The sequence below is a fragment of the Lutra lutra genome, chromosome 18, assembly GCF_902655055.1.
Source record: "Lutra lutra chromosome 18, mLutLut1.2, whole genome shotgun sequence".
NCBI classification, from domain to species: Eukaryota; Metazoa; Chordata; class Mammalia; order Carnivora; family Mustelidae; genus Lutra; species Lutra lutra.
The window spans coordinates 31,363,333-31,388,741 of NC_062295.1; the positions used below are offsets into that span (position 1 = coordinate 31,363,333).

The window sequence follows — 25,409 nt, forward strand, 5'->3', positions numbered from 1 at the left end:
ATAGAATCTAGATGAAATAGACTAATTCCTTGAGAGACAAAATCTGCCAAAACTCACACAAAAATCACACAATCTGAATAGGCCTATATCTATTAGAGAAATCGAATCAATTAAAAAAAAAGATCTTCCAAAAGAGAAAACACCAGGCCCAGAGGGACTCACTGGTGAATATCACATGCAACAGAATAGTATTCAGCCTTAAAAAGCAAGGAAATTTGAACACATGCTGTAACATGAACGAACCTTAAGGATATTATGCTCAGTGAAATAAGCCAGTCACAAAAGGACAAACGCTATGTGATTCCACTTATGGGGTAACTAGAGTAGTTAAGTTTATAGACACAGAAAGTAGCATGGTAGCTGCCAGGGGCTGGGGACAGAAGGGACTAGAGAGATGCTCTTCAATGGACACACGGTTCCAGTTCTGCAAGATGAAAAGAATTCTGGAGACTGGCTGCACCACAGGGGATGTATTTAACACTCCTGAACTGTGTGCTTAAAAATGACAGAGATGGGGGCGCCTGGGTGGCTCAGCGGTTTCAAGCCTCAGGTCATGATCCCAGGGTCCTGGGATTGAGCCCCGCATGGGGCTCTCTGCTCAGCAGGGAGCCTGTTTCCTCTGCTCTCTCTCTGCCTGCCTCTCTGCCTACTTGTGATCTCTGTCAAATAAATTTTTTTAAAAATCTAAAAAAAAAAAATGACAGATGTGGTATGTGCATTTTGCCGTTATAGGGGAAAAAAATCCATGGTACCCTAGGCAGAGCTACATAGTTGTAAGGTTTATTAAGTCCTGGTCAGGTCAGATTGGGCCTTTGAGGACAAAGTGTAACCACGTTCCCCCATGCTGATGGCTCACAACCCCTTTCCAGCCCACAGAGCACCTGCTGGGACACAGCAAACACCTGTGGGTAGAAGAGGTTGGGGGGGGGGGGCGTCAGGAGCAGGTAACTCTCAGGAACGGGCAGCAGCCAGCTCACTGCCCGATTTTTCAGACGACAGGCCAGTGCTCCCCCTGCTGCCTTAGGGCTCCGTGGAAAGCCCAGATTCTGAAACTAACTGGGTCATGTGGCTTTGGATTCCAACTCTGCTACTCACAACTGTGGGGCCTTGGGCAAATTATTCAGCCTCTCTAGACCTCCTGCCAAACTGTTAATAGCATGCTGTGGGGTCACTGGGTTTTCAACACACATGAAGTCCTCGCAAAGGCACGTGGGAAACCCTCTGCCAATGTTAGCTAGTGTAATGCCTCAGCAGTTGGTTTGTGTTTTTGTTCTTTTTTTTTTTCCCCCTCTGAAGACCTTTAAGGAACAAAGTTACTCCCAGTAGGTTAAAGGAGCTGAAATAGGTTTCTTAAGGGCTCACTGGCTCTGGGAGCCCATTCCCCCTTATGCCAAAGCTTTGAAAGCCAAGGACAGGCATGGTGGCCCCGGGTGCCAGATTCCTCTCAGTTCACCCCTCAACTTCCCATTCCTGGTCTTGGTACCCCAAGGAACAGAGTAGGGACCATAAGCCCCAGGAAGCAGTATATTGCCCAAGAGTGGCCCACACTCCCCCCCCCCCGCTTTTTTTTTTTTTTTGCCAGTCCCCTGGGCTCTGACCATCACTGCTGAGCTAACAACAGCCAGGGGCACAGTTGCTCCCAAAACCACAAAGACAACAGGAGGGGGACCGTCTCTCTGGACCCCAGGTAGCAGCAGATTTGAGCCCTGGTCAACCTCTGTCAGCAATCCAGGGCATTGCTTGGTAGCAAGAAAACCTAACCGCCACCCAGGACTGACTCAGTCTGGAAAGGACCCAGCAAGGTCCCCGCGGCAGTCCTTCCTACCCACAGTTCCTTCTGTCACGAGTTCTCTAGATGGAGACTCAGGGCAGAACGCCCAGCAACAGGACTTTCCTGTACGTGAGGCAGAGTTTGCTGCCCCAGGATGGGAGTCCCTTGCTCCCAAGAGCAAGGACAATCTGGCCCTCAGGGGCCCAGGCACCTGTCCTCCCACTGACCACTGAGCTGGACAGCCACACCTGGACGGGCCTCAACCTCCCTCCTGGAGTCATGTGGGGGCCAGTAAAGGTCAGGGTGCGGGCCAACATGTGCCCTGTCACCAGGGGGGCCTGGCCGTCGCTGCTGGAGAACTCAGAGCAGGTGGGAGTCCTCTCTCTCTGTTCTCGCCCCAGCCAGCTCTGGAACCCACTAACCACCAATTTCCCCAAAGAGCACAGGGGGCCAGTATCCAAAACCATTGGCAATGGGCTTGACCATGGTCATTCTTTGACCCTCCCCTTCCTTCCAGCATAGCCCCAGGCATACAGGAGAGTTTTGGGGCCCCACTGAAGCCCTCTGAAGTCTGGCAAAAGCTATGTCTCCCTTAGGGCCGGCCACCATCTCCTCGTGCCGTGGAAAGGCACTGCCCTTGGCGTCAGGAGCACTGGTTCCATGGGGTTTGTGGTGACAGGTCTCTACCCCCCTTCTCCAGTCCAGATCAAGACCGTTGGAGCAGGTGCCCTTGGAGCCCTGCCAGGATCATAGTTCTCCGGCTCCAACCAATAGCCAAAATGCACCTTCCTTGGAGAAGGCTGAATGGACCCTGGTAGACAGACAGACAGCAGCGGGGGACACGCAGATGGTGCTGCTGGCCGTGGCCTTGCCCAGCCTGAGTTCCTGGGCCTGTCCCCTACGCCAAGCCCCAGGCCCTAATGCAATAGCCTCAGCCTCTGGCCCAGACCTTGGGGACCTTGACCTTGGGTGTGCTATGCTGGGTAAAGCACTGGACTTGCAGTTCCCTTTCCAGATCCTTCTCCTCCCACCCTCCAGTTAGGGCCGCCTTCCTCCCAGGTCCAGCTCTGACCCTGCCTGCTGGAGGGAGCTGCAGTCTGAGCGTTGACCAGGTAATGCATACCTTCAAGGTCTGCTCGTTCCAGTGCATGAGGAAGGCCAAGACGGCCACACAGCTGCGGTTGATGCCCAGGGTGGAAAAGACCAGGATGACCGAGCCAAGCTGGAGGTGAATTTCTGCAAGAGGAAAGAAAGGGGTGGGAGAACGGTGAGTTGCTGACTTCAGTGAGCCCGAGGTCCAGGAGTGAGTTCAGACCCAGCACAGCATGGCCCTCTCTGGGACACACTTTTGTCACCTGGCAAACAGGGACCCTCAGACCTCACTGGCAGTTCAAGAGAACCACACTGGGTGTTCAGCATGATCATGCAAAGGTCTTTTCTTGGCTCTCCAGGCTTCCAGCCCAGGAAGCCCCACTACCAGCTGGCCTCCCGGGCTGGGATGGACGAAGGGATGGTCCCTCCACACACACCCCCAACCCCAGCACTCGGGTACCGATAGAGGCGACGTGGCCTGGCCTAGGTGTGAATCCTGACCCTGCCACTCACAGGGTGTGGGGCCTGAGCATGGTACTCCAAGCCACCGTTCTGTCATCTAGAAACCGGGGGGTCAGTAGACTACCTATGAGACTCTGTGCTGTGCCCAGCCCAGCACCTGGCCCAGGGACGTCAGCTATAATCACACTTAACGAAGCCCCTGAGGTTGTCTTGTCCAGGGGCGGGTTGGGGGGGCGGTGTGGTGCGGAGGAAGGCCAAGCTGGCTTCCTAGGCTAGTCCAGTCACCCCCAAGAACCGGAGATAATCACAGACCATCAGCACTGGAGGAGGACCACGAGCTGACGAGCCAAGTGCCTCATCATACGGACAAGGAAACAGAGGCACAGAACAGTTAAGGGCTGGCCCAGAGCCACCCAGCAAGGCAGGGCTGGAGTTGGACCCTCTCTGCCACAGGGCTCTGCCACCCTGCAGCGGGACACGCAGCCAAGTTGCAACCTCAGATACTAGTCAAGTGATAGCTAAACCTCCTGGGCAGATAAGGGACATCCTCTTCCAGCCCCCCGAGGCGGCCAGGCGAGCCGGGGCTGACTAGGGTACAGCAGATAGTCCCGGGCCGGGGCCCTGGACCCGACTCGACCTCACTCTCTCCAGCCACTGTGCTCTGGGGCAATCCTGAGGCCCGAATGACTGACAGTTCCACCTTCCATGAGTGGTCATGGCCAGGTGTGGTGGGAGAGCTAAAGGGGCACTGTGCACACACAGGGGGGATTATGGAAATCAGAGCTGGGAGGGTTCCAGAGTTTTCCTTCCACCCTCCCCCCACCCGCAGACCAGACAGGAGGGCAGGGATGGAGCCCAGCCCCGAGCAGGCCTCCCTGAACGCCTGCACCCACAGTGGACCAACAGGTGCTCACTGCCCAAGAGGCTCGGCGAGGCCAGGACTGGGGCCTGGCCAGACCCTAGAGGGCCTAGCAGTCTAGCCAGGGCCACAACACGGGGCACTCAATGGGCAATGTGGAGCTCTTATTCAGCCCCACGTCCCCCGAGGTAAATGTGTGGCTGTCCACACTGCCGAAGGCTCCCGAGGGCCGAGCTTGTCCTGGGGCCCGGCCGCCCTGGCTGGACTGGTGCTGAATCCTGCCCTTCCTCTCCTCAGTGCTGGCTGTCACCCTCAGGAACAGGCCTGTGGACAAGATGCCACAGCCCCCTCTGGTCCCTGGGCACAGGCCAGCCACTGCCTGGTCAGAGATCATTCCTTACCAAGGAAGTGGCAGAGGTGCCGTAAAAAGGGGGCAATGTTGGCTTCTGGGGAATCTTCTATCTTGATGTGCAGAAGTTTGTCACTGTCGTCCACGAAACTAAACAGAAGGAAAGCCCAGGAAATCAGGCAGATTCGCACACAGCCCCCCATCCCCACCAGAGTGAGCCTTGTGCACAGAGACGGGACCACATGGAAGGGATGCCAAGGATAAATAGGTGGGCAAGCGACAAGCTGTCTCAGAAACTGGCACCTGCCTCATGGGGGTTCAGTTAGGTGAAGTCAGTTACTCCATGGAAAGCATTTGGCAATCTGCTTGGCACATAGTAACTGCTCAATAAATGTGACATCATTATTGTTAACCACTCATGGTGCTTCCTTAGAGTATGGTGCAGAAGGTCAAATGAGGATGGGAAGGAACCGGTAAAGAGCTTGGAGAATGAACCTGCTATGTTGAATGGAGAAAGCCAGGTAAGAGCGATGGAGAGTGTTGGGGTGGCGGGAGGCTGTCTGAGATGGGGTGGTCAGGGAAGGCTTTGAGCAGAGGCTTAAAGGAGGTGACGGAGCAAGCCAGGCAGCCATCTGAGGAAAGAGGGTTCTGGGTAGGGGAGAACACAAGTGCGAAGGTGAGGAGAGACAGCATGTTTAATGGACTTGAGAAACAAAAGAGAGGTAAGAGTGGTTAGAACTTCTGAACAAGGGGGAGAGAGGAGGGAAAGGAGGTATGTGGCAGGTTCTATGAGAGGAGGCCTACAAGGAGCCTGCAGAACATGTGGCACATAGTATGTGGGCAATGTTAGTTATGAAGACTGGTCTACTGGTGACATTGGGCAGCATGTAGACCACTGTAGCATGCAGAAAGCTGTAGCAGATTCAGAAACAAAAAGAGGCTGGTTTAGTTTCGGCAGATACAAGAACAATTCCCATCTATCCATCTGTCTGTTCATCCTTTCCTCCCTATCTCTCACTCTCTCTCTCCCTCCCCCATCTATCCATCCATCCATCCAACCATCCATCCATCCAACCATCCAACCGTCCATCCATCCAACCGTCCATCCATCCATCCATCCAACCATCCATCCATCCGTCCGTCCATCCAACCATCCATCCATCTGTCCGTCCAGCCAACCATCCATCCAACCGTCCATCCATCCAACCGTCCATCCAACCATCCAACCGTCCATCCATCCATCCATCCAACCATCCATCCATCCGTCCGTCCATCCAACCATCCATCCATCCGTCCGTCCATCCAACCATCCATCCATCCGTCCGTCCATCCAACCATCCATCCATCCGTCCGTCCATCCAACCAACCATCCGTCCGTCCGTCCATCCATCCATCCATCCATCCATTCTTCCCTCAGACACTCAATGCCTACTGTGTGCCAGAACTTGAGCTGGACCTTAATGGACAGAAGCTGAACCAAAGAGGGCTGGGATCTCCCAGCTTCAAGGAGTTCCCAGTCTAGTGGGGGAGGTAGACCTAGAAACAAATAGCCCCAATCCAATGGGCTAGGTTTGCAGATAAAGCCCTGCACATGATACTGGAGAGGAAGGGCAGGGAGAAGACGAGGAAGCTGGGGAAAGCTTCACAAGGTAGGAGGCATCTAGGTGGAGAAGGTGGAAGGATTCAAGGTTACTATGTAAAAATCAACTGCATTTCTATACACCGGCAACAAACAGTCAGAAAGTGAAATTTTAAAAATACCATTAATGGGGCGCCTGGGTGGCTCAGTGGGTTAAGCTGCTGCCTTCGGCTTGGGTCATGGTCTCAGGGTCCTGGGATCGAGTCCCACATCAGGCTCTCTGCTCAGCAGGGAGCCTGCTCCCCACCCCCCGCCTGCCTCTCCATCTACTTGTGATCTCTCTCTGTCAAATAAGTAAATAAAATCTTTAAAAAAATAAAAATAAATAAAAATACCATTAATGACCACCTCAAAAACACCAAATACTTAGGAAAAAAGCTGACACAAAGATGCACAAGTTTCCCGTACCCCGGAAACTACAGAACATTTTCGAGAGAAATGAAAGAGCAGAGTAAATGGAGGGACAGACCGTGTTCATGATCGGGAGACTCAACGTGGGTAAGGATGTCAGTTCTCCCCAAATTGGCCTCTGCATTCAATTCTATCTGAGCAATACTTCAGCAAGGTCTTTGTAGAGACTGACAAGAGGATTCCAAAATGTATGGGACATGCAAAGGAGACAACTGTGAAAAAGAACAGAAGGAGAGGGCTAGCTCTCCCGGATTTTACAATTATAAAGCTATAGTGGACAAGAGTGCAGAACTGATTTAAAGAAAAACACAGACCAATGAAAGAGAATCAAGAATCCAGTTATATGACATGGATGGAACTAGAGGGCATTATGCTGAGCGAAGGAAGTTAAAATCAGAGAAAGACAATTGTCATATGATCTCCCTGATATGAGGAATTTGAGAGCACGGCGGGAGGTTGTGGGGGGTAGGGTAGGGAAGGAAAAAATGAAACAAGATGGGATAGGGAGGGAGACAAACCTAAGAGACTTTTAATCTCAGGAAACAAACTGAGGGTTGCTGGGGGATTAGGGGGAGGGATGGGTGGCTGGGTGATGGACCCTGGGGAGGTTATGCGCTCTGGTGAGGGCTGTGAATTGTGTAAGACTGATGATTCACAGACCTGTACTCCTGGGGCAAATAATACATTATATGTTAACTTAAACAATTTACTGATTAAAAAAACTCCAGTTATAATACCACACACACACACACATATGGTCAACTGATTTTCAACAAAGATACCTAATCAGTCAACAGGAAAAGGATCTCTTTTTTTTTCCCCCAATAATGGCCTCCATATGCAAAACAGTGAACTTTATTCTCCATCCGGCAGTATATGCAAGAATTATTTCAAAATGGATCACAAGTTGTTAAAGGTACAACCATAAAACTTTTAGCAAAAAATATAGGAGAAAATCCTTGTCGAAACTCAAGCCTCTATACAGGCATGGGTCTCCTAGGACTCCATTCTGCTCCATTGGTATACGCTTCTATCCTGTACAATATCACAACGACTTTCTTGTTGCCTAAGACTTGCTATCTGGTCAAGCAAGTTTCCTATTTGTTGTTCTTTGATATTCAGCTACTTTGACCCTTTGCATTTCCATATAAATTTTAGAATTACTCTAAAACCTACTGGACTCTTATGGGCAATACACGGAATCAATAGATCAATTGCACAAGAACCAAGATCTTTACAAAATGGAGCTTCTAATCCACACCCACAGTACATCCTCCGTTTATTCAGGTAATTTAAAATACCTTAGGGACGACTGGGTGGCTCAGTGGGTTAAGCCTCCGCCTTCGGCTCAGGTCGTGATCTCAGGGTCCTGGGATTGAGCCCCGCATTGGGCTCTCTGCTCAGCAGGGAGCCTGCTTCCCCCTGCCTCTCTGCCTATTTGTGATCTCTCTCTCTGTCAAATAAATAAATAAAATTTTTAAAAATAAAATAATATCTTCTATGGGGCCCCTGGCTGGCTCAGTCAGTAGAATATGCAACTCTTGACCTCAGGGTTGTGAGTTCAAGCCCCACATTGGGTATTGAGGTTACTTAAAAAAAATTTTTTTAATAGGGCACCTGTGGCTCAGTCGCTTAAGCATCTGCCTTCAGCTCGGGTCATGGGCCCAGGGTCCTGAGCTCAAGCCCCGCATCGGGCTCCTTGTTCAGTGGGGAGCCTGCTTCTCCCTCTCCCTCTACCTGCTGCTCCCCCCGGCCTGTACTCTCTCCCTCTTTCTCTGTCAAGTAAAAAAATAAAATCTTTTTAAAAAAATCGTTATAAAAATATAAAATAAAACCTCCTGTTTATTCAGGTAAAATCCTTGTTTAGGATTTATTTATTTGATCAGGGTGGGGGGTGGAGACATAGAGGGAGGGAACACAATTAGGGGGAGTGGGAAAGGGAGAAGCAGGCTCCCCACAAAGCAGGGAGCCCTACTCAGGGCTCGATCCCAGGACCCTGGGATCGTGACCTCAGCCAAAGGCAGATACTTAACGACTGAGCCACCCAGGCACCCCTATTCAGGTAGCTTAATAATTCCCAGTCATGCTGTGTAATTTTCTGGTGAGATCTTACACATCCTTAATCAGGTATAAGCCTAGGCACTTAATATTTTTATGCTATTGTATGTTTTTAAATGTTCAGTTTGTTTCTTGTTTGCGGAAAAACAATTGATGTTTGTATACTTCTGGAAGCCAGAAGACTTACTTAAGTCTAATAATCTCTCTGTAACTTGTTTGCGCTTCTCTGCTTATATAATTATACTGCCTGATTAATTTTTTTTCCTTTCAATTCCTATCTTCTTTTTGTCAAATTCACTAACCAGAACCTCTAATACGGTGTTAAATAGTGACAGCTCGGCATCCTTGCCTGGTTTCCAGACCCAGAGGGAAAATTTCCAATATTTTATCATTAAATGTGACGTTCGCTGTAGAGATTTTTATAGATTTTTTTTCATTTGATCAAAATTCCCCTCGATTCCCAGTTTGCTTGGAGTTTTTCTTTAAATCGTGAATGCACAGTAAATATTAAATGCTTTCACTGCATCTATTGAAATAATCCTGACTTTTCCTTTATGTTATTGATATGGTTAACTACATGGACAGATTTTTCAGGTGCTGAAACACCCCTGTACCCTTGGAATAAACCCAATTTAGTGATCACGTATCAGCCTTCTCCTCTTGCTCTGTGGTCAGCGTGCTAATGTTGTGTGTAGGATTTTTACATCTCTGTGTATGAAGAAACTTAGTCTACAGTTATCCTGCATTATGTTGTCAGATTGTAAAATCAGAGTTATCCTAGTCTCATAAAACAGGTGAAAATTATTCCTCTCCTTTATTCTCTAAAAAAGAAATTTAATATTGGCTTTATTTCCTCCTTAAACATTGGGTAAAATTCTTCACTGAAGCCTGAATTTTCTCTAGAAGAAATTTATTAGTCATCGATACTAATCAAATTTTCCATTTTGTAGGATGTCAGTTTTGATAGGTTGTATTTTTTAAAAATTCATTCATCTAAATTTTCATACTTATAGTTAGGTTTTCATATATCCTAAGATCCTTTCAATGTTTATAGAATAAGTAGGGTCTCTTTTTATAAATGGCTATTTGTACCCTTTTTTGCCAATGATTTATCAGATTTATTAGTTTTTTAAAAACTACTGTGACTTTCTTAATCCTCTCCATTTCATTGTTTCTATTTCAATAATCTGCTACTACTGTTCCTTCCTTCTTCATTATTTGGGTTAGTTTACTGTTCCTTTGGTCATTCCTTGAGATGATTAGCCCTGCTTTTTAATAGATGCATTTAAGACTATACATTTTCCTTTACCCACAGTTTAACTGCACTCTACAAGTTTTGATACATTATATCTTTATTATTATGTAGTTGAAAATATTTCATCATTTCCATAACGAGTTCTTCTTTAACCCATGCTATTCAAAAATTTATTTCTAGGGGCACCTGGATGGCCCCAACTCCTGGTCTCAGCTCAGGTCTTGATCTCGGGGTTGTGAGTTCAAGCCCCACATTTACTCAAGCCCCACAGCCCTTCATGCTGGGCATGGAGCCTACTGAATAAATAAAAACAAAAATTTATTTCTAAGTTTCCAGTAATTTTCTGGTTATATTTTTAAATTATTGCTTTCTAACTCCTAATAAGCTTCCTAACTTCTAACCTTCTACGTTGAAAAACAACTGTATGTGATTTTAAATCTTCTGAAATTGGTGGACCCTCATGCTGTCGAGTTTTATAAATGCTCCCTCCACAGAAACTTTTTTTTTTTTAAAGATTTTATTTATCTGAGAGAGAACATGAGTGAGTGTGAGTGGGGGAAGGGAGAGAGGGAGAGAAGCAGACTCCCCACTGAGGGAGCTTGACCTGGGGCTTGATCCCATGACCACCACCGCACCTCCCCTCCCAGGAGATCATGACATGAACCAAAATCAAGAGTCGGACGCCCAACCTACTGAGCCACCCAGGCATCCCCCTCCGTGTAAATGTTTTTAAAAATACAGATTCAGCAGTTGCAGGATGCCATTTTTCTGTTTTTCTTCTGAAGATAATTTAAGTTTTTTTTTTCTTTTCTAGTCTGTTAATATGGTAAATTACATTGATTTCCTAACGTTGAACCAAAGAGACCTTCCTGGAAGAAATACATGGTCATGTATTTCTCTTTATATAATTTTGTTAAATTTGCTAAAATTTTTATCAAGAATTTTTATACCTGTGTTCATGAGGTTTGTGGTTTTCCTTTATTATAAAGTCTTTGTCAGCTTCGGGTATCAGAGTAATGATGGTCTCACATAAGTGAATAGGAAAGTGTCCTCTCCTCTTTTATTTTCTCGAAGACTCTGTAGATCAGTATTATTTCTTCCTTAAATGTTCAGCTGAACTCACCAGCGAAGCTACATGGGCCTGGAGTCCTCGTGGTGAAAAGGTTTTTAACTATGAATTCAATTCCTTTAACAGATAGGGGTCTATTCTATGATCCATTTCTTGTTAAGTGAGCATGGATAGCTTGAATCCTTCAAGGAATTGGTTCATTTAATTTAAATTTCAAACACACTGACAGAAAATCACTCATAACATTTCCTAATTATTTTAAAATTTTCAGTTAAAAGTTTTACTGAGATCACTGCAGATTCACTTACAGTTGTAAGAAATACAGAGAGATCCACTGTGCCCTTTGCCTAGTTTCCCCAATGGTAATATTCTGGAAAACTGTAAGAGCACAACCAGGATAGTATGCTGATACAATCTATCAATTGTATTCAGATCTCCCCAGTTTTGCTTGTATTTTGTGCAAGTGTGCATGTGTGTGTCTATGTGTGTGTGTGTGTTGTTTTCTACCTCACTTATTTCTGCTTTTATCATTATAATTTCCTTCCTTCCTCTTTCTTATGTTTTCTAATTTTTTTTTTTAAGTTGAAAGTTTAGGTCCTTGATTTGATTTGAAACTCTTTTAATAGAGGCATGAAGACTATAAATTTCCCTCTATGCACTGCTTTAGCTGCGCCCACAAATTTTGATATGTGGGGTTTTATTTTCATTCAGTTCAAAATACCTTCTAACTTCCCTTTTGGTTTCTTTGTGACCCATAGGCTACTTAGAAATGTATTGCTTAGTTTCCAAGCATTTGGGATTCTTCCCATATTTCTTGTTTGGTTTATTGGCTTCTAACTTAACTCCACTGTAGTCAGAGAGTATAATTTTTTTATAACAAAATATTTTTCTTTTGATATTTGTTTTAATGCCCAGAATAGTATATCTTGTCAAAAAATATTCCATGTTCTCTTGAAAAGAACGTATCCTGTAGAACACATTCAAAGACCAGAAGAATGCTACTGTTATTGGGTGGAGTGTCCTATAATTGTCAGTTATGCAATTTTGCTCTTCTAGTCTTTGAAATTATGACCTATTTTCTGTGTATTGATAGAGAGATTGAAATCTGATTATAACTGTGGATTTCTCTAGAATCTACGGTCCAGATTAGTTGACCATCTTCCCATAATGAAATGACCCTCTTTATATCTGGTTGTATTCTTTGCTATGAAGTTCAGTTTATCTAATAATGGAGTCACTCCAAAAGTTGGGTTTTTTTTTTGTTTTTTGTTTTTTGTTTTTAATTAGTCATAGCCTTAAGTATCTTTTTCCATCCATTTTAACCTATCTTCATTTTGTATTTAAAAAGTATGTTTCGGGGCACCTGGGTGGCTCAGTGGGTTAAAGCCTCTGCCTTCAGCTCAGGTCATGATCTCAGCGTCCTGGGATCGAGCCCCCCACATCGGGCTCTCTGCTCAGCAGGGAGCCTGCTTCCTCCTCTCTCTTTGCCTGCCTCTCTGCCTACTTGTGATCTCTCTGTCAAATAAATAAATAAAATCTTAAAAAAAATAAAAATAAAAAAATAAAAAGTATGTTTCTGGGGCACCTCACTGGCTCAGTCAGAGGAGCATTCAATTCATGATCATAGGGTCATGGGTTCAAGCCCCACATTGGGTGCAGAGATTACTTAAATAAATAAACTTTAAAAAAAGATAAAGTTTCTTGTAGATAGCCTACAACACCTCTGCCTTTAAATTGGGGGTATTTAGACCATTTTCACTTAGTGTGATCATTGACAATCATCTCGCTGTTTCTTTTCTATTGGCCTCATCTCTTCTTTGTTCCTTTTTTCCTGCCTTCTTTGGGATTTTTTTAAATTCCATTTTTTCTTTTTTTTGTCTTACGAATTATAACTATTTTATTTTTTGTTTTGTTCTAGCTTTTGGTAGTTACTTTAGAATTTCCAGAACACATCTTCAACTTTTTATCACCTTATATACCACTTCGTGTAGAGTAAGACCCTTCCAAGGGTCTACTTCTATTCTGTCTCTTCCTGCCTAGGAAACTGTGGGCACACATACTACTTCTACACATATCATAATCTCAAAATACATTGTTACTATTTTTTCTGTGCTCAATTAGGCTTTCTGTCTTATTTGTTTTTGTGTTTTAGAAGGTGGGGGGCAGAAACAGGGGGAGAGGGAGAATCTTAAGCAGGTTCCAGGCCCAGCACAAGCCTGACACGGGGCTTAAACTCATGAACCTGGGATCATGACCTGAACTAAAATCAAGAGTCAGATGCTTTAACCGGTGGAGACACCCAGGTGCCCCATGTGATCAGTTATGTTTTGAAGAGATCTAACAGTGACAGCGAAAGTGTTTTACATTTACTTACATAATTATTTCTGGCGATAAACTTTATTTATGGTTTTTATCCAATTAGGAATTTGTTTATGAACCAGCAGTCTGTGGCAGTCTGCTATAGGAGCCCCAGTGGACTAAGGGGTCACTTCTCAGGGGCCCTGAGAAGTAGGGTAAATGGAATTCTCTGTACCATAATGGTAAACACCAGGAAAGCCCTCCTTTTGCTGAGATCTGAAGGGTAAGTAATGGGTCTCGAGGCAGAGGACGCCATGGCCAAGGCAGGAAAGACTACAAACCACGAAAAGATGAAGGGAAGTACAGAGCCTATACTAGCGGATGCCGATTTCTAAGGCCCTTTCCTCTCTAGAAATGCATGGCACGAGGAATCTTATGTAAATGCTTAATTTAAAAAAAAAGAAAATCAATAGTATTTCTACTCACAATGGCCCCGTCTCCATGGAGACATTGACATGTGCTTTGATTTTCAAATCCTTCTGAATTTTCGGATCGCAGGCTTGCCTGAAATTGCCCAGGTAGATCTTGCCTGGAATTATTTCAGCAGGGTAGGGCTGAAAGGCATCCAGTTCCTGAGGGAAAGGAAGAAGAGAGGCTGCTGTACAGAATACATGTGCTGTAGGCCATAGGATAAGATATTCCTTCCCCAGGGAAGAAACGGTTTTTGTTTTCTGTTGTTGGATTCTTTGTTTTTGTTTTCCGTCTCTTGAAATGTGGCTCGTTGTTAGAAAGATAATCTAGAATAATGAATGAGTCTGACTGGCAGGAGGAGTTAGAAGGCTAACAGTCATTGGATGGGGCCACTAAGCCACGGGACAGCACGCTGCATCTGAACATGGACACCCCACTTACCCCCCATGGCAACTGTGGGCACTTTTCTGGGTGCACAAAGATTGGCATCTGATACCCCTCGATGCAGAAGTGCATAAATCCAGGGTATATCCATTAGGGGGAAAGGGGAGGGTGGGAAGCCTTGTATTATTACATTTTTAAAAAAGATTTTATTTATTTATTTGACAGAGATCACAAGTAGGCAGAGAGGCAGGCAGAGAGCGGGGGAAGCAGGCTCCCTGCTGAGCAGAGAACCCGATGCAGGGCTCGATCCCAGGTCCCTGAGATCATGACCTAAGCCGAAGGCAGAGGCTTTAACCCACTGAGCCACCCAGGCGCGCCTATTATTATGTATTATAATTATATTCTATTATCATTGAAGGGACAGCCCCTTTATTATACAATTGTATATTATATATTAATGACATAATTGTACTATATTTCTGGAGGCCACCAGAATTTTAACACCTTCTTAAAAGAAAAAAAAAAAAAAACCACTGAAACTACTCACAGAGAGCCTAGGTGTCATTAGGAAATGAATTCTGGCGAGTTCTGACGTGGGCAGGTAGGGAGGACAGGACACCACCTAATGGGAGCTCACTGGAATCCCAGGTCCAAAGTTATGATATGAAAAATTGGGGTTTCTTTGAAAAACAAAGACATGATGAGAAAAACTAATCCTACATTCCTCCAAAGCGTGTCCTAGGAAACAGTGGTCCCTTCCGAGGCACTCTGGGAAAAAAGGATTTAGAGGATCAAAGACATATGGGGAACAGTGCCTAGGATATCCCTGTCTCAGAAATTCACAGCGCACGTAACCAGGGAAAGGCAGGAGAAGGAAAAAGCAATTAAAAAAAAAAAAAAATCCACTAACCACAGCCACTGTGGAAACAGTATGGAGTCTTTTCAAAAACTTAAAAATAGAACTACCAAATGGTCCAGCCATGCCACTTCTTGGGACATATCCAAAGGAAAGGAAATCACAGCGTTGAGTACCTCCCATACTCCTTCCAGCATTACTCAGAGCAGCCAAGACACAGAAACAACCTCAGTGTCCACCGACAGATGAATAGATAAAGAAAACACGGCCTGTGTCCAGAATGGGATATTAGGCGTGAGAAAGAAGGATCTCCCGCCATTCCTGACAACGTGGGTGGGCCCTGAGGGCATGACGCTGAGCAAAACACAGGAATACGGCATCTTATTGCTTCATTTTATTTTGCTTCAAAGATGCTGCCATTTTGGGCGCCTGGGTGGCTCAGTGGGTTAAGCCTCTGCCTTCGCCTCAGGTCGTGATTTCAGGGTCCTGGGATCGAGTCCCCCATCGGGCTCTCCGCTCAGCAGGGAGCCTGATTCCCTTTCTCTCTCTGCCTGCCTCTCTGCCTACTTGTGATCTATCTGTCAAATAAATAAATAAAATCTTATTAAAAAAAAAAAGGTATGTCCATTTTTTTGGACACAATGTTATTGCCCACTTAACAGACTGCAGTACAGTCTAAACATAACTTTTATTATACACAGCAAAAAATTCATTTGCCTTGCTTTACTACAATATGGGCTTTATTGTAGTGGTCTGGAACCAAAGCCACAATATTCTCAAGGCATGCCCATAAGTCACACGGAGAAAGCTACTGCAGGATCTCACTTATATGCGGGATCTGAAAAGGCCAAATTCACAGAAACAGAGAGCAGAATGGTGGTTGGCAGGGGCTCGGGAGTGGGGGAAATGGGAGATGTTGGTCAAAAGGGCACAGACTTCCAGATGTAAGAGGCACAAGTTCTGGCAATCTGGTTACAGCATGAGGACCTCAGTTAACAATACCGTATTACATACTTGAAAGTTGCTGGGAGAGGAGATCTTAAACGTTCTCACCATCACATACACAAAATGGCAATTGGGTGAGATGATGGATGGGTTACTCAACCCTATTGGGTTGATCCTTTCACAATATACACATGTATCAAGTCAACACGTCATACACCTGAAACTTACATGTGTTCTGTGTCAATTTTATCTCAAGAAAATTGAAGGGAAAATTTTACAGAACCTGATTGTTCCAAGAATGTCAACCAAGTCGTTAAAAAAAATTGTCATCAAATAGTAATTTATAATTTGTAATATATATATTTATAAATATAATTGATAAACTAGTTGGAAAACAGCCAGTAAAACATGGCAGGCTAACGCCATTCCCAAAGGGTACCTCCGGGAAACTGCTGAAAACCTTCCTAGTGGTTCCTCGGGCAGACTTTTTGTAGCCCAGATGTTTATACTAGCACAGTGGCTACAGGTTTATTATTGACATGGGTTGTAAATTATTTGTGATATTTAGTACAATAAAAGCTAGGCAGAACCTCAAGAAAACACACAAAACCCCCACTCACATTGTATAAATTGTTGTTTCCAATACGATCTGTTTAGAAATCCTTTTTGAAGGTTTGAGTGTTCCATGGGAAATGCTGACCTAGGTAATTTCAAAGGTCAAACCTAGTTCTAAAATTCCTCTGGCTCCGAGTGGGACTCAGACAGAAGTACCGCAGGCCTCCTGCCCTTAGCCCACACCCCTCCCAGGGAGCTTACTGCAAGCCTACATCCCTCCCAAGCTGTCAGCCTCAAAAAGCCTTTCTGGAAGAACAGACAGCAAGCCAAGCCAATGCTTAAATGTGCAAAAGGGACGCAGGACCCTTCTACCTGCAGGCAGGCCCGCTCCATACGACCCAAAGCTTCCCCAGGGCTCGGGCTGACCGCACGCAGGACGCTCAGCTTGCTGGAACCAAAGGACACCCCCCAGCTTCATCCAGAAAATTTCCCTGAACACCTGACACAGACCTATCAACTCTTCCTGCTGCTTCCAAACCCACTTCCTCTTCTGTGGCTGCGTGGCAGGGGAAAAACAGGCCGGGCTGGTGAGAGCAGGCGTGTGTTAATTCTAGGTGCCATGCCTTTGACACCCACATCCATGAGGATGTCCAAACTGAGCCCGCTGCCCTCCCCCACACTGCCTCCACCTCCCGTGTTGCCGACCTGTCACCCACACCAAGAACCCGGGCACTGATCCCAGGCTCCTTCCTCCCCCACGTCCCACCCTCACTCCCCCACCCCAGTGTCTAATCAGTGCCACTGCCCAAGTGTTTCCTGAATCTGTCCTCTACTCACCATCACGGCCTTCCACCTTCCCCAGACCGACCCAGCAACCCCTATGGGTCTGCTTTCCATACCATGATCACTGCGGAACTTTGTCAAGTGCAGCCTGACAGCACCAGTCCCCCCCAAGCCCCAGGGCTCACCACCCTCTCTCTGGTGTGGGCTTCATGCTGTAGTCCCAAGACTTCTTGCTCTAAGCGAAATCTCATTTAAGGGAGGCCACGTGTAAAGCAGAGGAAATGAGAAGTCGCTCTGTCTAAAGGCCACATTCAGCACCGCCACCCGCCCTCCTAGAAGGAGTTCCTTGGGGAGCAGCAGGGATACCCCTGTTTTCCACCATCTCAGAACATGCAGGAGGGGACTGGGGCTTTCATCCTTGCCCCTGAACGACTCACAAAGGTCCCGAAGCAGGGAGAGACTAACACGAGGTGCCTACGCTCTATGGTAGGCCACAGACCCCTAGGGCAGAACCCCTGCTAACTGCCACCACCAGCCACCACGCACCACGCTTCCCAGTCCACACAAGGCGGGGCAAGGGTAAGTCACAGGTGCAGACACACGTCAACATGGACAAAAACATACGGTTAATTACGTGCGGTTCCTTCCATGTCGACGGACTTACTTACCGAGCCTTACTGAAGCTTCCTTTCCAAAGGAAGGAAGGGAGTTACCAGCAGGATGAGGTTTTTAGAGAAATGCTTATTTTGCACATGGAAAAACCAGTAAGGGCAGCTCCTCTAGGCGTGAGCAGGGCCTGGCAGGATGGGGAGGCTGACGTACCCCGGCAGAGCTAGAAATCATTGTGTGAAGGAAAGCAGATGGGGGCGGGGGGGGGGGTCATGGACTGCCCAAGTGAAACAAGGAACTGGGGGGGGGGGGGCTCGTGGCAGGAAGTCCCAGCTGGCTTTCTCTGAAAGATCCTTAGTAGCAGAAGGGGCCCCTGAGCTGGGCCCCAAGGAAACCAGCAGCTCAGGCCACCAGCAACATGCAGAATGGGGCTGGACGGAGTGAGAAGGCACAGCCCTAACACTGACGGACAGCCCGTCCCTCAAGACAGGCCCCACCCTGGACCGCCAGCACCAAAGTCACACCCGGCCCAGAGCAGGGAAGAGAGGAGAGGTCCCGAAGCTAACCCACGCCCCTGGCCACTCCCACTCCCCCACAAACTGAAGACTGCCCAGCTCTGGGGGGATGGGAAGAGGGAAGACTTGATTCAGAGCTGACACTGGAATGCTAACATAGCCTGGCTTGTACTGGCCCGATTGCTTTTCCTTTCTTTTAGGAAATTATTTCGAAAACACGCCAAAGTAGAGAGAACAGTGTAATAAACCCCTGGTCAATTGCCTGGTTGCAAACATCATCTGCTAACGGCCTGTTTAGTTTTAACTCTATCCTCACCATTCCCCAACACACCCGGATCATCATGAAGGAAATGCCATGAGGGAAATGTTGTTTAACCCCGTAAATGTTTCATTCTGTATCTCTGAAAGATCCAGTTAACATACACATTTCCCCCATCACTTTATGGTCAGATTGGCAGTGGCCAGAACTTCCGGAATCTGCCCAAGATGCGGCTAACGGCTAAGAGCCAAAGGTAATTACTAGAAAGAATGAAGCCCCCGTGTGTCTACATCCCACTGCATTCAGACTCTTCAGTAAGCACCCACCACCCTGTGTGATGCCCTCCAGGGACCAGCCCCCACCTGTAGGTCATGGTCACCTGGGCCTGCCTCGGCCACCCTCCACCCACCTCTCTTCCTGGCAGGCTCCTCCTCCTCCTCCTTGGGCCCCGCTCCAGGAGGGGCCTCACCTCTGTGTTCCAGACACCTGGAGCGCCCCTCGTCGCTCCCTCTAGCCAAGAACTCCTCACCTTTTTTGTGCTAACCCATCTGTTTTGAGTCCTCTGGGCTTGTGGGTCCAGACAGCTGAGAATGGAGAGGTGCCCCTACCTGTCTTTGAAGACAACAGCCCGCCCTCCAAAGCTCCCCCGGGACCCCTGCCCTCTGGGCGGGCCTCACCTCTTTACCCTCTTGCGAGAGGAGAAACTCACCCTCGTGGCCTGGACCTCCTGGCTGCCCCAGGTCTACTTCCCAACCAGTCTCCTCCATCCCTTCCATCACTGCCGTGTCGCCCGCCTCCTCTTCCCCTACCTTGCTCCCCACCCCTCCGTCCTGGCGGGGGGGGGGGGGGGAGTGGGGGGAGAGACCACGCATCCATCCAAGCCGGCCTGGGCTCGGCACCCCGCCTCACCTGCGGCACCCAGATGATTTTCTGCGTCCGGAAGAAGTGGTACGTGGCCGAGAAGCGCTCGTAGCCTCCTCTTAGGATGCACACAGGGTGGCGGGTGAGGGCGGCCAGCGCTCTGCCACACTCCACGGCTGCTCCGGGCACCAGTTCTAAGAACAGAGACCAAAGAGGTGAATGGCCCCCGTGTGCTCACCGTTTGCCTAAAGCTCTGGTCGATCTAGGACCCCGAAGCAGCTCTAAAGGGAGGGGAGTGTTAGCTCAAATTTAAAAAGCCACCTGCTACCAAGTAAGCTGATCCTTCCCCTCTGTAAACACTGAGACGACATAGATCTCTGCGTTATCTCGAGGAGAAAGGATTTAACAGAAGGGACAGGTCTCTATACGCATCACATATCGTGTACCGTGTATACGATACACGAAGTGGGAAGATAATGGTTTTCAGCATATCCACAGAGCTGTGCAACCATCACCCCTAAAAGAAACCCATATGGATTAGAAGGTTTTACTCTTTCTTCAAACACCCAGCTGGAGGCAACCACAAACCCAGTTTCTCTCTGGGGACTCGTCTGTTGTGGACGTCTCATACAGACGGAGTCCTACAGTGTCTGGTTTTGTGTCTGGCTTCTTTTGCCTAGCAGAGGGGTCTCCCAAGTTCCTCGCTGTCAGTACTGTGTTCCCTTTCAGGGCTGAGTACTCCTCCTTCCACTCTGCGTTTATCCACCCATCCGTCGCGGTGCACGGGGTCGTGTCCGCTTCCCGCTGCTGTGGACAGTGCTGGGGTGGACGATCGTGTGCACGTGTCTTCCCCTCCCTTGGGTCCGTACCTCGGAGCAGAACTGAGCCACACTATAACTCTGCGTTTAACTTTTTGACAGAAACACCAAACTGGCCCCTAGCACCCGATCTGACAGCTCTGACCCGTGGAGCATGGGTGTTTCAGTTTCTCGACAGCCTCATCAACCCGTGAGTATCCATCTTTGTGCTTACGGCCATTCTCGCGGGAGTGATGGGACAGTGCACTGTGCCTTTGACATTGATTTAATCTTTTTTTAAAGATTTTATTTATTTATTTGACAGAGATCAAAAGTAGGCAGAGAGGCAGGCAGACAGAAGAGGAAGCAGGCTCCCTGCTGTGATGCGGGTCTTGATCCCAGGACCCTGGGATCATGACGTGAGCTGAAGGCAGAGGCTTTAACCCACTGAGTCACCCAGGCGCCCCAACATTGATTTAATCTTAAATGCCTACACTGCTCTGCAGAATCACTGGGACACTGTATGCAAATTAGATAGCTCTCAGCAAGTTTGCATAATTAAGGCCAAGCTAAGAGACTCCCCACCCCCCAACCCCAGGCCAGGACCTAAGCCCTAAAGACGAATGCATGCCTGGAATGCCTCGCTGGAAACCCTGGGGAGCCAGCTGAAAGGAGAAAGGGAAGGGCACGGACTCTGACTTCTACACCGAACCTTTGTCCAGAGAAATCCAGTTCGAGCAGGGGCTGCTGAGGACAATGGGGGCCTGAGGTCCGTCTCGGGGACTGGATCTGGAGGATCCAGAACCTTGGAGTCCGCAGCCAGGCCAGAAGAGGCACTGTAGCTGGCGAGACAGGAGCCAGACCCTATCCTAGAAGGCCCGGCTTCAAAGCCAGAGTCCCTGGGTGTCTAACACCATCCCCCTCTTGAGCAACAGACTGAATAATGGCAGAGGGGTCAGAGGGTTCAGGACAGCGGAGTCCCAGAAACACTGCTGCTGCCTTTAAACCAGACTGCTGTTCCCCCCAATGTCACATGGCCTGCGGGGGGGCTCATTCACTGGGGAGCCACAGGGGTCAGTGCTAGAGAAAGGCCAGTTTCCAGGGGAATGATTAGAGAGACTCCAGAGGAAAGCCATGAGGACAGTCCGGGGCCCAGGCTACCCAGCCACAGATATGACGGGGTTATTAACATTAAATTTATTTTTAATCCCATTAATCTTGAGTTCTCCAATGACACAAAGCTTCTTACTTTGAATTGGGGCACCCACTGCTCCAGGAGGACAGGAAACCCCATTCAGGTCAAGGGGCTCTCTACTCAGCAGTGAGTTTTAAGTTCAATTACTTTTGGTCCTTTGCCAGGCAACTGGCTTGTAAGTCAGGCTTTGCTCAGAGAGGAAGAAAAGAAACATGCCCACATTCCCTAAGCGTCCCCCCACAGTCCTGGTGAAGGCCCAACCCACATGTGGTCTATAATCCACATGTGGCAAGGAAGAAAGGCTGGTTTAATACAAGGGAAAGGTCTCGCTTCCAAGAAAGGGGCCACCCTTTGCCTGGTAAAAGGAACAGAGCCAGATCCCTGGTTCTAGGAGCTAATGGAGGCTCCACCCTCAACCAGACTCCCCTGGAAGGTGGGGAGGTGAATGGTTACCAGTGGAAAGGGGCTGGAGGGAGAAACCTCAAAATGGTCTTTTACCCCAGAAACTCTGTGTTCACCTGGAAGATGTTTTCTTTTTCTTAATTTTATTTATTTGACAGAGAGATCATAAGTAGGCAGAGAGGCAGGCAGAGAGAAGAGGAAGCAGGCTCCCCACCGAGCAGAGAGCCCCATGCGGGGCTCGATCTCAGGACCCTGAGTTCATGAAGGCAGAGGCTTAACCCACTGAGCCACCCAGGTGCCCTGGAAGATGCCATTTTAAAGGAGGAAAGTGCCTTGAGTGGACAAGGTGAGTGAGTGTGTGTGTGTGTGTGTGTGTACACGCACGTGCGCAGTTTGGGGTTTTGCTGTGTTGTTTCGCTGATGTGGTTTCCTACTGGGTGAAATGGGGGCTCCACGAGGTCATCTATAGAACACAGAGGGGCTTCTCTTCATTGACCATGGTTTCCTATGGTTTTAGGGTCCAGCCTATAATCCTAGGATTGCAGACTGGGACCCAACTGGATAAGCCTGGGGAAGACAGCACGAAATCCTGGCAAAGGAACCCCTGGGAAGACAGGTTAGATTAAAGATGGAAGCCTAGCGCCACCCAGTGACCGCTGCCACGAACACCCGGGCCATGGCAACAGCGAGGGGTTGTCAGCCCCAAACCAGGGGCTGGGTGGACAGTGCCCGGGGCCTCAGAAAACAGAAGATTAGAGCCGACCACACTTGGGCTCGGGACTGGAGTGACTCTGCATTGCTCTCCAGGCTTCGGGAGACCAGAGCCAACCTGCCCGGGGTTCAAATCCCGGCCCCACCCCTTACTAGGTGTGGTGGTTCCAAAAACAGTCCACAGATTCTTCCAAACACAAGGAAGAATATTTGAAAGACTACAAAGGGAGGTTGAGTTTGACTCCCCACCCCTTGAGGGAAGGCTGGACTCCGTGACTTCCTTCTAACGAACAAAATGGGGCAGGAGGGACCAGAAGTCTCAGGACTCAGTCGCAAGAGGCATGTGGCTGTCCCTGGCTCTCCCGCTCTTCTAGATGGCCTGCTCCGGGGGAAACCAGCTGCCGTGTCACAAGACCATACAAGCGGTCCTACAGAGAGATCCAGGTGGCAGACCGAGGCCTCCCGGCCATACCCATGAGAGTGGGGCACACCTTGCGCACAGATCATCCCAGCCCAGTCAGACCTTCAGAGGACAGTGACCTTGGCCACCATCTCAACTGTGATCTCAGCAGGCACGCTGTACCAGAACCTGGTACTGTTAATTCATTAAGGTTTGCTGTATTAAGCTACTGAGTTTGGGGGTAATTCATTACATGGCAATTAACAGCTAACAGAACACATGTGGGACCTTGAGCGAGTTACTGCATGTGCCTTTCTGGGCCTCAATCTCCCCATCTATAAAATGGGGGTGTTACCTATTAGAGACCATTCTCCATGGCCTCTCAGGTTTCTAAGTGTCCTGTGAGCAAAGGTACTGGCTTTTCAAAAGTATCTATATATCAAAGAGCCTGGGAAGCTAGACCATTTCTCCCTCTAGAGCCAGGGGCGGGCAGGTTTTCTGCCCATTATAAAAAATTCAGGCCCGGGGAGCACCTGGGTGGCTCACTTGGCTAAGCATCTGACTTGGGCTCAGGTCATGATCTCAGAGTCTTGAGATGGAGCCCCGCATCTGGCTCCCTGCTTGGCAAGAACTCTGGACCTCCTCTTGCTGGTTCTCACACTCTCTCTCAAATAAAACCTTTAAAGAAAAAAAGATTTTGGGGTGCCTGGATGGCTCAGTGGGTTAAAGCCTCTGCCTTCAGCTCGGGTCATGATCCCAGGTTCCTGGGATCAAGCCCCACATCAGGCTCTCTGCTCAGCAGGAAGCCTGCTTCCTCCTCTCTCTCTCTCTCTCTCTGCCTGCCTCTGCCTACTTGTGATCTCTGTCAAATAAATAAATAAAATCTTTTAAAAAAGAAAAGATTTCAGTCCCCTGAGCTCAGAGCTCTCCTGTAATACAACCCACTATGTGGGTAGGTTTTCCTTGGCCCTGTCACCCTGTAAGAATGGGGGCTTGGGGGGCACCTGGGTGGCTCAGTGGGTTAAAGCCTCTGCCTTCAACTCAGGTCATGATCTCAGAGTCCTGGGATCGAGCCCCGCATCGGGCTCTCTGCTCAGCATGGAGCCTGCTTCCTCCTCTCTCTCTGCCTGCTTCTCTGCCTACTTGTGATCTCCGTCTGTCAAATAAATAAAATCTTAAAAAAAAAAAAAAAAAAAGAATGGGGGCTTGGGCACCAGGTCAGGGAAAGAACATTCCAGCTACCTCCACTGCTCTGAGTAATAAACTCCATCGACTGACGCAGGAGCCTCACGTCTTCCGGCAGCTCGTGAGACTGTGGCAGGCTCACCTGTCATCTTGCAAGGAAGGAAACCCCCCAGGCCCTCCCCGTCCTTGGCATAACCCATTTCTCGGGGGTGTGTTCTGCAGACCCCAGGAGCTGACCCAGGGAGAGCCTTCCGTGTGGTTCCCGGCGCACCTCGAAAGGGCTAGACCACAGCCAGCTGCTGTTCCGGCCACGCGCGTAAAAACCTACTTCGTCTACTCTTGTCAGAGAGCAGCTCCTCCTCTCCCTCCTCCTCGTTCTCCCTTCTAAAGATGATGTCCAGCGTGCTGGTGTTGTTGTCATACACCACACAGTGTCTCACGCACTCCAGATCCACGGACTCCGGGATGAGATACTCATTCGCCCTCTAAAGAAACCGGAGGAGAGGTCTGTTGGCCGGTGGGTTCAGCGGGGCACATGCTCCCCGCACTCCGGCCCTGCGTGCATCTCGAAGAAGGACTGCGCCCTCCCGCCACCCCCCCGACTACGCACACAGGCCTGGAAGCATCGAGAAGGGACTGGAGAGTGCGCTGGACTCCGAGCACCTTCCATGCCCATATGGCTATGAATATGGTCAGAGGGAGGAAAGGGCAAGCAGGAACCAGGACGTCGTGAGCAGCCGGGAGCGGCTGAGTTGCCAGGAAGGTGGGCTATGGGGGCAGGAACAATGCCCAGGACCCCAAAGGGTGTCCCAGAGCTCAAGGAGGCCTGGCTGGGAGGCAGCTAGGAGGTTAGTCTTCACACGTTTGCGTGCTTCCCGAAGGCCCCCGCTACTCAGGGGCGCTGGGCCTGCCGCTGTCCCTTGCACCCTTGTCTGGCTGACAAAGACGGCCCCACAGAGGACCTGCAGGTGGGGTAGGGTGAGCTTCTATGGATTCTACCACAAGGCAATCAAGCAAGGCCCATGGAAGGACAGACCAGAAGGTTCTCTGGGACGGAGAGGGCAGGAGTCCTGTTTGTCTGGAGGAAGGAGAGAGCAGGTGCGAGCAAGTGTGCACGGAGGGTCCTGGGTGCGGAGCAGAACATGCGCAAAGGGGAAGGGAGTGGAGGGGGGAGTAGGTGGGAGGGCAGGACGGATGTGACTGGACATTCGCTTGTTC

At 48.6% G+C, this 25,409-nt stretch overlaps 1 protein-coding gene across 1 annotated transcript in view; it reads right to left on the minus strand.

Moving 5' to 3' along the window:
• Positions 1-25,409, minus strand: part of STYXL1 (serine/threonine/tyrosine interacting like 1) — a 63,136-nt gene that overhangs the window by 13,438 nt on the left and 24,289 nt on the right. Inside the window, exons 4-8 of the mRNA XM_047714295.1 lie at positions 24,520-24,676; positions 19,550-19,695; positions 13,750-13,895; positions 4,586-4,683; positions 2,895-3,007 (exon numbers count right to left, since the gene is read on the minus strand). Of these exons, the coding sequence (XP_047570251.1) occupies positions 2,895-3,007; positions 4,586-4,683; positions 13,750-13,895; positions 19,550-19,695; positions 24,520-24,676 (660 nt within the window). The remainder of the gene's footprint in view (positions 1-2,894; positions 3,008-4,585; positions 4,684-13,749; positions 13,896-19,549; positions 19,696-24,519; positions 24,677-25,409) is intronic.